The sequence below is a fragment of the Cebus imitator genome, unplaced genomic scaffold, assembly GCF_001604975.1.
Source record: "Cebus imitator isolate Cc_AM_T3 unplaced genomic scaffold, Cebus_imitator-1.0 Scaffold581, whole genome shotgun sequence".
NCBI classification, from domain to species: Eukaryota; Metazoa; Chordata; class Mammalia; order Primates; family Cebidae; genus Cebus; species Cebus imitator.
In genome coordinates, this window is record NW_016107896.1 from 601,241 (window position 1) to 618,535 (window position 17,295).

Here is a 17,295-nt window from a genome sequence, read left to right on the forward strand (position 1 = left end):
AATTACCAGGAGGAAAAAAAAAAAAGAAAAAAAAGAGAAAAAAAAAACCCTAAACCAGTAATTACCAGGAGGAAAAAATAACAAAGATTAGAGCATAAATAAATAAAATGGAGAATAAAAAACATTTTAATCAGCCAGGCCCTGTGGCTCACACCTGTAATCCCAGCACTTTTGGAGGCTGAGGCAGGTGGCTCTCTTGAGGTCAGGAGTTCCAGACCAGCCTGGCCAACATGATGAAACCCCGTCTCTACTAAAAATACAAAAATTAGCCTGGTGTGGTGGCACGCTCCTATAATCCCAGCTACTTCAGAGAGTGAGGCAGGAGAATCTCTTGAACCCAGGAGACGGAGGTTGCAGTGAGCGGAAATTTTCCCTCTGCACTCCAGCCTGGGCAACAGAGTAAGACTATGTCTCAAAAATAAAAATTAATAAATGAAGCTAAGAGTTGATTTGGAAAAAAAAAAATCAAAATCAAAGCCCTTACCTAGACTAACAATGAAAAGAGCGAATATGTTAATAATATAAGAAATGAAAGAGATGACATTACAACTGGTCTTACAGAAATAGACAGACTTATAAGGGACTATTATGAGCATTCATGCAGCAACCAATTTGACAACTTAGAAGAAATGGGGAAATTATTAGAAACATATAACCTACCAATACTGAATGAAGAATAGAGACCTTAAAGAGACCAATAAATAAAGAAACTAAGTAATTTTTTAAAACTGCAAAATATAGCCTAGACCAGATTACTTCATGGGTAAATTATATCAAACTTTCAAATAAAATTTAATATAAAATATCCTCAAATTCTTTGAAAAAATAGAAAAAAGAAGTAACACCTTCAGAGTCATTTTATGAGACCCGCACATAAAATACACTTCTAAGAAGAAAATTGTAGGCCAAAATCCTTGAGGAACATGGTGAATGAATTAAATCTAAATAAATCTGTTTGCAAAGAATCAATATTCAGCAAAAGTTTTTCAAAATCAAAAAAAATAAAAATTTTCTCACACTAGATTCTGGATAAAAACTCATTTCTAGCCTCCTTGTCCAATATCATTACTGAAGCTTACGTTAATTGAGGAGTTCGCTTGAGCAGTAGTTTCATCATCTGTTGGGAACTGATATATGTGGATCCCATTGCTAATCAGTTCATTCATTATCTTCCTCTTAAACATCTGTAAATCATTTTTAGAAACTGTGTCTGCTTTGGCAATCAGTGGTATAATGTTCACCTATTAAGAAAGAAGACAAACAAAACCTCAGCATTGAGGACTCATGGTTCATCCTGTAGTTTTTCTAGTAAAGCCTTCACAATCTCTGACAACAAATTGTGTAACTAGATAATCACTGGCTGTCATGATTTCATTAAAAATTATTTTCCAAAATTATCAATACTTTTGAAGATTCACCTTTTATCCAAATTCAGGCTTAGAAGTCTCAACCTTGTTTCTCTTTAAAAATCTCTTACAACTCTACACATATGGAGGTAGTAAAAAGTAAATAGTAGGACAATGTAAGTTATTTAGTTTATTTTCAATTTTATTTCTTATTAAGCTGAATAATAAAAGAAAAAATGAAAGAACTTTCACCAAAATTGTGGAAGGAAATTTGTCTTTCTACTTTTTATATCACTTTTTTCATCAATCAATTTTAATGTCCCATTTTCACACACTCTTGCCCCACCTAGATGTGTTTGCAAATAGATTTGCTTTTGTTTTCCAAAGACCAACTAAAAAGAATGGTGATATTTTTGGTTACCATATTCTTTTTTTTTTTTTTTTTTTTTTTGAATAGAGTCTGGTTCTGTCACCCAGCCTGGACTGCAATGGCACAATCTAGGCTCAGGCTCACTGCAGCCTCCACCTCCTGGGTTCAAGCAAGTCTCCTGCCTCAGCCTTTTGAGTAACTGGGATTACAGGCACCTGCCACCACGCCAGGCTAATTTTTGTGATTTTAGTAGAGACAGGGTTTCACCATGTTGGCCATGCTGCTCTCAAACTCCTGGCCTCAGGTAATCAGCCCATTTCAGCCTCCAAAAGTGATTGGATTACATGTGTGAGCCACTGCACCCGGCCTGGTTGTCTTATTCTAAAGGCTGTGTGTGTGTGTGTGTGTGTGTGTGTGTGTGTGTATGCGTGTAAGAGCAACTCACAAACAAATGTTTATTTTTCTTTTGTAAAAAGACATTATTTCCACATTGGAAGTTGAGTTTTTGCGTATTTGAGGTTGAATTTTTACTCACAAAGATTTTTCCTAGTGCTTCAATATGATCCCTCCTGTCTTTTGCATTTGCGCTTAAATAACAAAACTTTTTAGAAAATAACAATACACAAGATTATAAAATGTTTTATTACTATTAAATATCTTATTAAATTACAGCTCCACAAAATCAATATCTGTAACATAGTAGAAATACATAAATATAAATTTTAGGCAGACTGCTTTTGTTTTAGATTGCTCAAAGCACGTCTTTTAAAAAATCCATGGACAGGCCAGGCACAGTGTCTCATGCCTGTAATCCCAGCATTTTGGGAGGCCAAGGTGGGTGGATCACCTGAGGTCAGGAGTTCAAAACCAGCCTGGCCAATATGAAACCCTATCTCTACTAATAATACAAAAAATTAGCCAGGCGTAGTGGCGCACGCCTGCAGTCCTAGCTACTTGGGAGGCTGAGGCAGGAGAATTGCTTGAACCTGGGAGGCAGAGGCTGCAGTGAGCCAAGATTGCACCACTGCCTTTCAGCCTGGGCAACAACAAAAAAAAAAAAAAAAAAAAAAAAATCCATGGACAAATCCAGGGCTTGTAATATTATAGCACAGACATTCAAAATTGTGTAAACTTTAATATCTAAAAATAAAAGTTTCTCCAGTAAGGACCAGACAACTGCTAGAGTAGATTTAAGCCTAACGTAAATGTGTGGGGTCATATTAGTGAGAAAGCTGGAAAAGACATCCTCCAGTGTTGGGGGGAGTCCCTTAGTCCCCCCGCTTTCTTTCTGTGTCCTAACCAAAAATCTCAGAGTGCCTTGGCCTCTCTGTGACCCAGCCAACTGCAGAGTTTTCCCAGCAGGCTTGAACAAAAACTGGGACCTTGGACATTCACAGCCACTAATCAAGGTATCCAGATTGTTCCCAAAACACTGCAAGAAACTGGTCCCAGCCCTAAGCCAAAGTCCTTAAACCCTCATAAAAACTCCATAACCTGTACTTTGGAAAGCAGAGGCAGGAGGATTGCTTGAGGCTAGGAGCACAAGAGCAGCCTGGGCAACATAGTTAGACCTTGTCTCTTCAAAAAAAATTTTTAATTAGTCAGGTTTAGGGCCAAGCGCAGTGGCTCATGCCTGTAATCCCAGCACTTTGCGAGGCCAAGGTGAGTAGATCACCTGAGGTCAGGAGTTCAAGACCAGCCAGGCCAACATGGTGAAACCCTGTCTCTGCTAAAAATACAAAAATTAGCCAGGTGTGGTGGTGGGTGCCCATAATTGCAGCTACTCGGGAGGCTGAGGCTGGAGAATCACTTGAATCCTGGAGATGGAGGTTGCAATGACCCAAGGTCATGCATTATACTCCAGCCTGGGCATCGAGGGCAAAACTCCATCTAAAAATAAAAAAATTAGCCAAGCGTGGTGGCAGCACCTGTAGCCCCAGCTACTCGGGTGGCTAAGGTGCGAGGATCACTTGAGCCCAGGAAGCTGAGGCTACAGTGAGCCAGAATCTGATGAAAAACAAAAACAAACACACAAAAACCAAACAGCAACGACAGAAACTCCACAGTGTGAACAAAGTGGCCTCCTCGCTGAACAAAGCTAGGTAGAATGCCTCTTTTCTCCCGCTGTCCGTCATGAGCACTGCCACAACACTCTGTGAGCTCCCTCAGAAATGCCTTAGACTGATCACCCTCGCATTTTAGTACTCCAGCCTGTGAATTCCAACCAGTCCCATCTCAGAACCGTTTGGGGCACTACCCTATGGGAATTCTCTTGCTGCCACTTTGGGGGCGGCTCCAGCCGGACTTGAAGCTGACAGAGCATAGTGATGGTAAATCATTAACTTAAAGAAATGGAAACTTTTGGCTGGCTGGGCACGCTGCCTCATGCCTGTAATCCTAACACTTTGGGAGGCCAAGGCAGGTGGATCAGCTGAGGTTAGGAGTTTGAGACCAGCTTGGCCAACATGATGTAACCCCATCTCTACTAAAAATACAAAAACTAGATGGGGGTGGTGGCTCGCACCTGTAATGAGCTACTCAGGAGGCTGAGGCTGGAGAATTGCTTGAACCCAGGAGGTTAAGGTGTCAGTGAGTGAGACTGTGCCTCGGCAACATAGCTGCATTCCAGCTTGGGTGACAGAGAGAGACTCTGTCTCAAAAAAGAAAAGAAAGAAAGAAATGGAAACTTCCTATGTCAATAATTCCTCAGATGTTCAGATTTAAGGGGAAAGGCATTCATTGCAAGAAGAACTGAACAACTTGATAAAAAAGACAGCCACGTGCAGTGGCTCACTCCTGTAATCCCAGCACTTTGGAAGGCCATGGCGGGCAGGTCACCTGAGGTCGGGAGTTGGAGACCAGCCTGACCAACAGCGTGAAAGCCCATCTCTACAAAAAATACAAAATTAATTAATTAATTAATTAATTAATCCCAGCCAGTCCAGAGGCTGAGGCAGAAGTTTCACTTGAACCCGAAAAGCAGAGGTTGCAGTGAGCCACGATAGTACCATTGCATTCCAGCCTAGGAAACAAGAGTGAAACTCTGTCTCAAAAAACAAAAGAAAAGAGAAAAAGACAAGCAGGGCATGGTGACTCATGCCTGTGATCCCAGCACTTTGAAAAGCTGACTCTAGCAGATCACTTGAGCCCAGGAGTTTCAGACCCACCCTGACAATATCACAAGTCCCCCATTTTTACAAAAAATTAAAAATTAACCAGGCATGCAGGCACGTGCCTGTGGTCCCAGCTACTTGAGGCTAATGTGGGAGTATCCCTTGAGCCAGGAAGGTCGAGGCTGCCATGAGCCTTGTTCATGCCATTGCACTCTAAGAAAAAGACAGTAGCTACATACTCTTGCGTACCTCTTTATATAATGGTCTTTGTGAAAATTAGAGATTTTATATATCTGGAAAATGGCTAGACGATAACAGGTAACCACGAAATTAAGGGTGTGTATTTTTGACTATTGAATGTATTACTAATTAAGAACTTGAAGCAGCTCTTAATTTAACTAGAAATCTAATTTATTTCAACTACTTCGTGACATCTGAGATTAAGTACAAAGTATCTTTTCAGTTTGAACAATACATAGCAGAAATTGAGACTCCTTGGATTAAGGACACCCAACTTAGAACTTTTTCTCTCTAAAACTAAATAAAGTTGAAGGCTAAATAAAGTTGTCTTCAACTAAGTAAAGTTGAAAACAGCATGTTTTATTAGAGCTAAGTGCAGAAAAGAAACTGATAACATGACAATTTCCTTTATGTGTATATTGGCCCTCGAGTTTTACAAAAGAAGACATACTTTTAACCTTTTTTTTTTTTGAGAGAGAGGGTCTTGCTCTGAGGCCCTGTCTGCAGTGTGGTGGCACAATCACGGCTCACTGCAGCCTCAGCCCCCCACGCTGAAGCGGTCCTCCCACGTCAGCCTCCTGAGTAGCCAGGACCACATGCTGTCATGGCCGGCTATATTTGTTTTCTTTGTAGAGGCAGGGCCTCACTATGTTGTTCAAGCTGGTCTCCAACTTCCAGGCTCAGGCAGTCCTCCCTCCTCATCTTCCCAGAGTGCTGAGATTACAGGCATGAGCCACCATATTTGGCCCTTCTAAATTTTTTATGAAAAATACTTTTAGACTTATGGAAGACTTGCATGAAGATCACAGAGAAAAAATTGAGGCATCATCATTTTCCCAAGGCCTCACCTAGCAAGTAATAGAGTCGCGTTTGTGAAAGCAGGCAGCCTGAACCCACTGCCCATGCTTTTTCTTTTTCTTTTTTTTTTGAGACGGAGTTTGGAGTTTTGCTCTTGTTGCCCAGGCTTGAGTCCAATGGCGTGATCTCAGCTCACTGGAAACTCCGCCTCCCGGGTTCAAGCAATTCTCCTGCCTCAGCCTCCCGAGTAGCTAGGATTACAGGCACCTGCCACCACGCCTGGCTAATTTTGCATTTTTCACTAGAGATGGGGTTTCACCATGTTGGCTAGGCTGTTCTTGAACTCCTAACCTCAGGTGATCCATCCACCTTGGCCTCCCAAATTGCTGTGATTACAGGCATGAGCCACCATGCCCGGCCCTGCCCATACTTTTAATCACAGAAAGTTCTGAACATTTTTCCCAAGGTCACAGACACCTAGCAAGTGAGAAAGCAAATATTCAAAAGCCGCTTCTACTGACAAGTCCTGTAACCTTTATATATACAAAAATTAAAATTCCTTCTGTAAGGATAAAACTACAACGTTGCACATTTTGGGTTTCACAGACATTCAACAGACTGATTTTCTGTGCAATCAAACTGAACTACAAAAAACTACTGAATAATTAGAAAAATGAAGCAAATAAACAGAGGCTCGTATCGGTTTTGAGATTTTGCTGAAACCATGGGGCTTAAGTGGCCTGTTGAAAGGAAGTCCTCATGTGTCCCAAGTTTAGGCTGGAAAGAATTATGCTTTTCTTAGCTGTTTTTGTATAAGAAGCAGTGCTGCCTGCAGGCTCTTGTATTCCGAATCCTCTCGGATACGATCTGCAGCCAGGATCAAAAACGCCTTCTGTTTCACACCATCGGTGGTACTAGTCAAACATCAGTGGTATTATTTCACAGTATCATGTAGTAAATTTTATTTTAAAAATACAGGAATCCCCTATTATCCACAGTTACTCTTTCTTCTTTTTCTTTACTTTTTTCCTTCCTTTCCTTCTTCCCTCCCTCCCTCCCTCCCTTCCTTCCCTCCCCTCCCCTCTCCCTTTCCCTCTCCCTCTCTTTCTTTTCTTTCAACAGGGACTTGATCTATTGCCCAGGTTGACATTATCTTGGCTCACGGTAGCCTTGAACTCCTGGGCTCAAGTGATCCTCCAACCTCAGCCTCCCAAGTAGCTGGTACTGCAGGTGCATACCACCATGCCTGGTGGCTAATTTTTGTATTTGTTTTTTGTAGAGATGGGATCTCACTACATTGCCCAGGCTGGTCTTGAACTCCTGAGCTCAAGTGATCTTACTGTCTCCCCCTCCCAAGGTGCTGAATCACAGGCATGAGCCACAGAGCCCAGCACAGTTTCACTTTCCATAATTTCCCATAATCAACAGCAATCCAAAAACAGTAAATAAAAATTCTAGGAATACACAATGTACAAGTTTTAAATTGCATGTCATTCTAAGTACTGTGATGAAATGTCAAGTTGACTGATTCCATCTCAGCCTGGATATGAATCATCCCACTATTTGCCTCACTTTATCTCAACATGTAGGCATCGCATTATCTCACATCATCATAAGAAGAGTGAGACAGTTCCATAAGATATTTTGAGGCCGGGTATGGTAGCTCAGGCCTGTAATCCCAGCACATTGGGAGGCCGAGGCAGGTGAAACACCTGAGGTTAGGAGTTCGAGACCAGCTTGGCCAACATGGTGAAACCTTGTCTCTACTAAAAATACATAAATTAGCCAGGCGTGGTAGTGAGCACCTGTAATCCCAGCTACTTGGGAGGCTGAGGCAGGAGAATCGCTTGAACCCAGAAGGCAGAGGTTTCAGTGAGCTGAGATCACACCACTGTACTCCAGCCTGTTCAACAAGAGTAAAACTCTCTCTCTTTCTCAAAAAAAGATATTTTGAGAGACACAGACAACATTCACATAACTTTTAATACAGTGTATTTTTATAATTGTTCTATTTTATTATTAGTTACTATTGTTAGCTTCAGTCTTCATCTAAGAAACCAACAATAGTGACTAATAAGAAAAGAGAACTGCATCTCATTTATAAATAAAACTTTGTCATAGGTAAGTATGCATAGAATAAAGCATAGCAGGCCAGGCATGGTGGCTCACGCCTATAATCCCAGCATTTAGGGAGGCCGAGGCAGGCGGATCACGGGGTCAAGAGATCAAGACCATCCTGGTTAACATGGTGAAATCCCATTTCTACAAAAAATACAAACAAAAAAAGTTAGCCAGCTGTGGTGGCATACGCCTGTAATCCCAGCTACTTGAGAGGCTGAGGCAGGAGAATTGCCTGAACCCAGGAGGCGGAGGTTGCAGTGAGCTGAGATTGTGCCACTGCACTCCAGCCTGGGTGACAGAGTGAGACTCTATCTCAAAAAAAGTAAAAGGGAAAAGAAAAAAGCATAGTATATATCAGGCTCTGTATCATACATGGTTTCAGGCATCCACTGGGGGTCTTGGAACTTAGCCCCAAGGGTGCTACTCTATAGGCAAATGGTCATGATCTCAAAGGTTAATCAAGGTTGAAAGCTATCAAATATGAATTGTCTCCCTCTGCAATCAAAAAATTTATATGTTGAAGCCCTAACACCCTACCTCAGAATGTGACTTTAACTGAGATAAAGCTTTCATAAAGGTTACTAAAAAGTGAGACTGAGCAAGGTGCGGTGGCTCACACCTGTAATCCCTGCACTTTGGGAGGCCAAGGTAGGCAGATCACCTAGGATCAGGAGTTCAAGACCAGCCTGGCCAACGTGGTGAAACCCCATCTCTACTAAAAATACATAAATTAGCCAGGTGTGGTGGTGCGCCCTGTAATCCAAGCTACTCAGGAGACTGAAGCAGGAGAATCACTTGAACCTGGGAGATAGAGGTTGCAGTGAGCTGAGATCACGCCACGGTACTCCAGCCTGGGCATCAACAAAAAAAGAAAAAATGAGACTTTTACAGTAGAGCCCAATCCAAAGTGACTGGTGCCCCTAAAAGACAAAATGTGGACACCCAGGAGACACCAGGAGAAATGCCATGTGAGAGCACAGAGATAAGGCAAAGTCATCTGCCAGAAAGAAAAGAGATTTCAGAAGAAAGCACATCTTCTGACATGTTGATCTTCTAGATTCTGAGACTGTGAGAAAATAAATTTCCTTTGGACCTCCTTGCTTTGGACTTCTAGCTTCTGAGACTGTGAGGAAATAAATTTCCTTTGTTTAAACCACCCAGTCTATGGTATTTTGCCATGCTAGCCCTAACACACTAATGCAAATGCCTTAAATATTAACAGAAAAAAATAATTATGATATATACATATATTACAAAATAACAGGTACAGTCATATACCACATAATGGCATTTCAGTAAATGGTAGGCCACATATATGATGGTGGTCCCATAATATTATAATACCGTGCCTTTGCTTTTTGTTGTTGTTATTATTTATTTATATGTGTATTTTTAAAATTTATTTTGAGACCGAGTCTTGCTCTGTCGCCCAGGGTGGAGTGCAGTGGTACAATCTCAGCTCACGGTAACCTCTGCCTCCCGGGTTCAAGCAGTTTTCCTGCCTCAGCCTCAAGTAGCTTAGATTACAGGCAACCACTACCACACCCAGCTAATATTTTGTATTTTTAGTAGAGATGAGGTTTCACCATGTTGGCCATACTGGTCTCGAACACCTGACCTCAGGTGGTCTGCCTGCCTCAGCCTCCCAAAGTACTGGGATTACAGGCATGAGCCTTCACGCCTAGTTATTTATACATCTATTTATTTAATTTCTGGATTCAGGGTATCTGTGTGCAGGTTTTTAAATTATATACATGGCATATTAGTCAGGTTTTGGCTTCTAGTGTGCCCATCACCCAAATAGTCAGCATCGTACCCAAGAGAATTTTTCAAATCTCAACCTCCTCCCATTCTTCCTCCTTATAAAGGGCCCAGTGTCTATTATTTCCATCTAATACTGTACCCTTTTTCATTTTAAGATACACAGATATGGCCAGGCACAGTGGCTCACACCTGTGATCCCAGCACTTTGGGAGACCGAGGCGGGCGGGTCATTTGAGGTCAGGAGTTCAAGACCAGCCTGGCCGACATGGTGAAACCCATCTCTATTAAAAATACAATAATTAGCTAGCCATGGTGGTGCAGACCTGTAATCCCACCTACTTGGGAGGCTGAGGCAGGAACCCAGGAGGCAGAGGTTGCATTGAGCCAAGGTCACGCCACTGCACTGTAGCCTGGGAGACAGAAGACTCCATCTCAAAAAATTAAAAAATAAAATAAAAACAAAAAAGATGCACAGATGCGTACCATTATGTTATAATTCTACAGTATTTCTTACAGTACCATGCTGTCCAGTTTTGTGGCCTAGGAGCAATAGGCCATACTATAAAAGACTATAGCATAGCTGTGTAGTAGGCTATACCATCTAGGTCTGTGTAGGTAAACTCTATGATGTTTGCATAATGATGAAATCACCTAAAGATACGTAACTGCTCTTGCATCCAAGTGCCTTCAAGTTGTGTTATTATCTCAAAATTAATATTACGTCATGAAAGGTTGGGACCAGGTACAATGGCTCACGCCTGTAATCCCAGCACTCTGGGAGAGCGAGGTGGGTGGATTGCTTGAGCCCAGAAGTTTGAGTTCAGCCTGGGCAACATAGTGAAACCCCATCCCTACAAAAAATACAAAAATCAGCCAAGCTTGGTAGCATGTTCCTGTGGGCCCAGTTACTTGGATGGCTGAGACGGGAAGATCGCTTGAGCCCAGGAAGTTGAGGCTGCATTGAGCTGTGATTGCACCACTGCTGTCCAGCCTGGGTGACAGAGGAAGACCTTGTCTCAAATATAGGGAAAAAAAAGAAAGAAAGAAAAAGAAAAGAAAGCTTGGTGAATTTACCAAACATACCTTACTGTCAAGGTTCTTCATTGTTAACAGATCAAGAGACTTCAGGGAATGTCCTGTGGGTGAAATGAAGTACAGACACACATGGACACGAGAATCGTGGTAGTCAAACAAGGAACGTTTAATCTTCAGCTCTTCTTGAAGGTAAGCCTCAAATTGGGCATCTATGTAGTCAACTATTGGTTGGTGGCTAAAAAAATAATTTATACATTTAGCATAATGGATTAATAAAATCTAAAGCCTGCTTTTTGACCACTTAATAAACAGTTAACATGTATGCATGTATACAAAGCATATAGTGATAAAGTTTGCTATAGTGATAAAGAAAACATTCATAACATGTCCATACAAAGATATTAATTCCAAACAAATAATCAGGCTCATGCTTTACTCTACTCTGTGGTTATATAAAATGTAAACATAGAGGAAAGCTGGGTGCATCCAACAGGGGACTAGTATCCAGACTATACAAAGAACACAAGCAAATAAACAACAACAAATAATCCCATTAAAAAGTGGGCAAAGGACGTGAATAGACATTTTTCAGAAGACCAACATACAAAGGAACACCACAATGAGATATCATCTTACCCCAATCAGAATGGCTATTGTTTAAAAGATTAAAAATAAAACTGGCCAGGTCCAGTGCTTCATGCCTGTAATCCCAGCACTTTGGAAGGCCAAGGTGGGAGGCTCCCTTGAGGCGAGCCGTTTGACACCAGCCTGGGCAACATGGCAAGACCGACCCCATCTATACAAACAATGTTTAAAATTAGCCAGGCATGGTGACATGCTCCTGCAGTCCCAGTTACTCAAGAGGCTGAGGTGGGAGGATCGCTTGAGCTTGGGAGGTGGAAGCTGCAGTGAGCTAAGATTGTGCCACTGTGCTCCAGCCTGGGTGACAGAGTGAAACACTGTCTCAAAAAATAATAAAAGTAAATAAATAACACAATTTGGCAAGGATACAGAGAAATAGGGACCCTTAGACACTGTTGGTGAGAATGTAAATTAGTACAACCTGTATGGAAAATTTGTACAAATAAAGTTAAATAAAGAAATAAGGAAATAAGCTAAAACTAATAGAAACTATAATTTTTGCTATAATTGGTTAAATAAAAATCTTGTAAGAAAATCAATTATATACAAAAGTATTAATCTCGTAAGAAAAGAATATTACTTAGGAAAATGTTAAAATATGGAAAAAAGGGTATTACTTATACAAATTAGTGTATGGCAAAGGAAGGCAAATGCCCCGAAATAAGAAATCTTTTTTAATTTAAATAAGAAAACACTAACCTGGCTTCTTTGTTCATTTGATCACCATACCCCACTGTTTCCACAACAGTCAATTTCAACTGAACATTGCTTTCCTGAAGTTCATATGTCTGTATTTGAAGACCAACATTTGAGTAAAAATGTGAGGATTTGTTATCCTTCAAGTTAGTGTTAAACAACGTGTCAATCAGTGTTGATTTTCCAATTCCAGTTTCCCCTGCAATAGAGATTAATTGTCATAGCGGCTTAAAGGGGCTAAGAAGAAGCCATGCTTTCAATTCCTACAGTGGTTTTTAAACTCTTAGAAAGCTGCTCATAAAAGTAGAGAGTAGAATACTGGCTACCAGAGGCTGGGGGAGCAGGGAGAGAGGAAATTTTGGTCAAAAGGTACAGTATTTTTTTTACTTTTTTTTTTTTTTTTTTTTTGAGATAGAGTCTCACTCTGTTGCCAGGCACCAGGCTGGAGTGTAGTGGCACAATCTCAGCTCAGTACAACCTCCGCCTCCCGGGTTCAGGCAATTCTCCTGCCTCAGCCTCCCAAGTAGCTGGGACTACAGGTGCACGCCACCACGCCCAGATAATTTTTGTATTTTTAGTAGAGACGGGGTTTCATCATGTTGGCCAGGATGGTCTCGATCTCTTGACCTTGTGAGCCACCCACCTCAGCCTCCCAAAGTGCTGGGATTACAGGCTTGAGCCACCGCGCCTGGCTTTTTTTTACTTTTATTTTAGTTTTGGGGGTACATGTGCAGGTTTGTTATATAGGTAAGCTTACCTCATGAGGATTTGTTGTACAGATTATGTTATCATTGAGGTGCCAAGCATAGTACCCAATAGTTATTTTGTCTGATCCTCTCCTTCCTCCAAACCTGCTCCCTCAAGTAGCACCAGTGTCTGTTATTCCTTTTTTTGCATCCATGTGTTCTCATCATTTAGCTCCCACTTTGGCACATGTTCTCAGCCATAAGAAAGAACGAGATCATGTCCTTTGCAGGAACATGGATGGAGCTGGAGGCCATCATCCTTAACAAACTAACAGAGCTCATTCCAGCACTATTCACAATAGCAAAGACATGGAGTCAACCTAAATGTTCATCAATAATAGACTGAATAAACAAAATGTGGTATATATGCACCATGGAATACTACATAGCTATGAAAAAGAACGAAGTCATGTCCTTTGCAGGAACATGGATGGAGCTAGAGGCCATCATCCCTAGCAAACTAACAGTTTCAAACAGAGAGGAGAAATAAGTTTTGAAATCTACTGTACAGCATTGTGACTGTACTCAATGTATTGTATATTTCAAAATAAGAGAGTAAATTTCAAATGTCTTATCATAAAAAAATGATAGGTAAGCCAGGTAATAGATAAGTTAATTCACTTGATTGAATCATTCCACGTGGTAAACATATATCAAAATATCACCTTGTATCCATACATATATATAATTATAATTTTTCAATTAGGAATACTATTAATTTTAAAAATAAAAAAGGATAGTGTTGAAAGTGTACATGCTAGCCCTGATTCTCTCAGTCACTAACATAATGGAGAAAGAAAGTATACACTAAGCGGCTGGGTGCGGTGGCTCACACCTGTAATTCCAGCACTTTGGGAGGCCAAAGCAGGCAGATCACAAGGTCAAGAGATCAAGACCATTCTGGCCAACATGGTGAAACGCCGTCTCTACTAAAAATACAAAAATTTGCTGGGCATGGTGACATGGGCCTGTAGTTCCAGCTACTTGGGAGGCTGAAGCAGGAGAATCACTTGAACCCAGGAGGCAGAAGTTGTAGTGAGCAGAGATTATGCCACTGCATTGCAACCTGGCGACAGAGCAAGACTTGGTCTCAAAAAAAAAAAGAAAGAAAACACAGTATACACTAAGCTACATCAGACTTTTTTTTTTTTTTTTTTTTTTTTTTGAGACGGAGTTTCACTCATGTTACCCAGGCTGGAGTGCAATGGCGTGATCTCGGCTCACCGCAACCTCTGCCTCCTGGGTTCAGGCAATTCTCCTGCCTCAGCCTCCTGAGTAGCTGGGATTACAGGCACGCACCACCATGCCCAGCTAATTTTTCGTATTTTTAGTAGAGACGGGGTTTCACCGTGTTGACCAGGATGGTCTCGATCTCTTGACCTCGTGATCCACCCGCCTCGGCCTCCCAAAGTGCTGGGATTACAGGCTTGAGCCACCGCGCCCGGCCTACATCAGACTTTTAAGAGCACAGAAATGTTTCAATTTTTAAAAATTATTACAGGTCAAGTGTGGTGGCTCATGCCTGTAATCTCAGCACTTTGGGAAACTGAGGTAGGTGGACTGCTTGAGCCCAGGAGGTCGAGCCAGCAGTGAGCCATGATTACACCATTGCACTCCAGCCTGGGCAAGAGTGGGACCCTGTCTCAAAAAAAAATTACATACAATGGCTAAGCTGAAAATCATTGTAAACATGAAGATATATTTGAATTAATAGCATCAGTGTCACACTGCTTAAGATAAGTTGAAATGAACATTGGGAAAAATGAAGGAACAGTTCAAATGAAGTGTTTGACACTTACCCACACAGAGAATATTAAAAGTGAATCCTTGTCGGATAGATCTGTTCACCAACTGATTGGGCAAACATTCAAAACCAAAATGTCCAAACGTAGTTAAACAACGAATATTGTTTTCTTTTTGCTTAAATAAAAAAGTTTTTGTTAGAATAGAAAATGAAGTCATTTGAAAGGAAAATGATTATAGTATATCAAGGAAATTAGAATTGATTATCATTTGATTATCATACCTCAGACAAGATGAAAATATATTAAGTACATTTGGGAAAATAGAAGTCTGTGTTCAAACACATAGATTTGGCTGTTATTTTTATAAATAAAGTGAATCTCTCTCTCAGCACACTTTAAAATTTCTAAATTTTAAAAGAAATAGCAGCCAGGCACAGTGGCTCATGCTTGCAATCCCAGCACTTTGGGAGGCTGAGATGGGCAGATTGCTTGGGGTCAGGAGTTTGAGACCAGCCTGGCCAGCATAGCGAAACCCCACCTCTACTAAAAATATCAAAATAAGCCGGGCATGGTGGTGCGCCCCTGTAGTCCCAGCTACTCAGGAGGCTGACACATGAAAATCACTTGAACCCAGGAAACAGAGGTTGCAATGAGCCAAGATCTCACCACTGTACTCCAACCTTGGCAACAGAGTGAAACTCCGTCTCAAAAATTTTAAAAATTAAAGAAATAGGGAATTAAGGAAATACATCAAGAAACTCTAATGTATTACTCTGACATAATAAATTATTTATTCCATAAGAAAAAAGTAAAAGACATTAATATCCTTTCATTCTGCTCCAGCATATTAATATATTGAGACAATTCCACACGTTAATCCAGATGCTTCTCAACTTATGATGAGGCTATGTCCCAAGAAACCTATCATAAATTGAACATAATGTAAGTCAAAAATGCGTTAAATACACCTAACATAACTCAACATTATAGCTCAGTCTTGCCTGCCTTAAACGTGCTCAGAACACTTACATTAGCCTACAGTTGGGCAAAATCAACTAAGACAAAGCTTATGTTATAATAAAGTATTGAAAATCTCATGCAATTTATAAAATAATGTGAAAAAGAGCACTATCATAGGCTCAAAAATTTAAGGTAAATGATTGTCAGCTGCAGACCCTCCACATATGTGAGGAAACCAAAATCAATTTGAAATTTTTAAAACATCAAATGATTTTTGACTTCAAATTTGTTATATGCCCTCTGAGGACTTGTGTTATATTGAAGAAATCTACTGATAACACCATTCTAGAAAATTAGAAACCCATCAATGTTATACACAAATTTACCAACTAATCATTTTTAAAAGGCTAAAAGGCCATTCATTTTTTATTTCTAAGCACTTTTATTTAAAAAATGGGAATTATACAGCCCCCTCCACACCTATAGGCACATTAAATACCACTTTGCCATGACAGCTCAGCATACCTCACAGCTCTTAACACTATTCTATGAGGAATACAAAATGCCTTTTCATCTACAATAACATGATTTTAAAATGTTCTAGTATATGTGAGAATAAAGGAATCATAAATCAGCAGGAAAGCTGTTGAGGTAGAAGCATCAACAATCAGCCCAGTAGATGTTGTCTACGTTTATGTTATACCTTTATAAAACAAGAACGTGCCACATGGCCAGGCCCAGTGGCTCACACCTGTAATTCCACCACTCTGGGAGGCCGAGGCAGGTGGGTCACCTGAGGTTAGGAGTTCAAGACCAAGCTGGCCAACTTGGTGATGCTCCGTCTCTACTAAAAATACAAAAAGCTGGGCATGGTGGCAGGGTACGTACCTGTTATCCCAGCTAGTCAGGAGGCTGAGGCAGAAGAACCACTTGGACCTGGGAGGCAGAGTTTACACAGCTCACTACAACCTCCATCACGTGGGCTCAAGCAATTCTCTGCTCCAGCCTCCTGAGTAGCTGGGACTGTAGGCACGTGCCACCATGCCCAGCAAATTTTTGTATTTTTAGTAGAGACGGGGTTTCACCATGTTGGCCAGGCTGGTCTCCAGCTCCTGACCTCAGGTGATCCACCTGCCTCAGTCTCCCATAATCCTGGGATTACAGGAGTGACCCACTGCGCCTGGTTAATTTTTGGTAGAGACAGAGTTGCACCATGTTGCTCAAGCTGGTCTTGAACTCCTGAGTTCAAGCAATCCTCCTACCTTAGCCTCCAAAGGGCTGGGATTACAGGTGTGAGCCACTGAGCCCAATCTACTAACAGAGATTTTAAAACAGCTATTATACATGTGCAGAGACATAAAAGAAAGTGTGCATACACAAAGAATAAAAAGACAAAAATCCCAGGAGAAGAACAAAAATTATAAAATTAAAATAAAAGCAAAAAGTATGCCCGGGCATATGGGCTCATGCACTTTGGGAGGCCAAGGCAGGTTGATCACCTGAGGTCAGGAGTTCGAGACCAGCCTGACCAACATAGTGAAATCCTGTCTCTACTAAATATACAAAAATTCGCCAGGCATGCTGGTGGGCACCTATAATCTCAGCTACTCAGGAGACTGAGGCAGGAGAATCCCTTGAAGCAGGGAGGCAGAGGTTGCAGTGAGCCAAAATCATACCACTGCAATCCAGCCTGGGTGACAAAGCAAGACTCCATCTAAA

At 41.1% G+C, this 17,295-nt stretch overlaps 1 protein-coding gene across 1 annotated transcript in view; it reads right to left on the reverse strand.

Moving 5' to 3' along the window:
• The window catches only part of SEPTIN14 (septin 14), a 32,514-nt gene extending 17,681 nt beyond the window's left edge, over positions 1-14,833 (reverse strand). Inside the window, exons 1-4 of the mRNA XM_017516381.2 lie at positions 14,671-14,833; positions 12,129-12,324; positions 10,836-11,022; positions 1,080-1,241 (exon numbers count right to left, since the gene is read on the reverse strand). Of these exons, the coding sequence (XP_017371870.1) occupies positions 1,080-1,241; positions 10,836-11,022; positions 12,129-12,324; positions 14,671-14,833 (708 nt within the window). The remainder of the gene's footprint in view (positions 1-1,079; positions 1,242-10,835; positions 11,023-12,128; positions 12,325-14,670) is intronic.
• Positions 14,834-17,295: the final 2,462 nt, after the last annotated feature.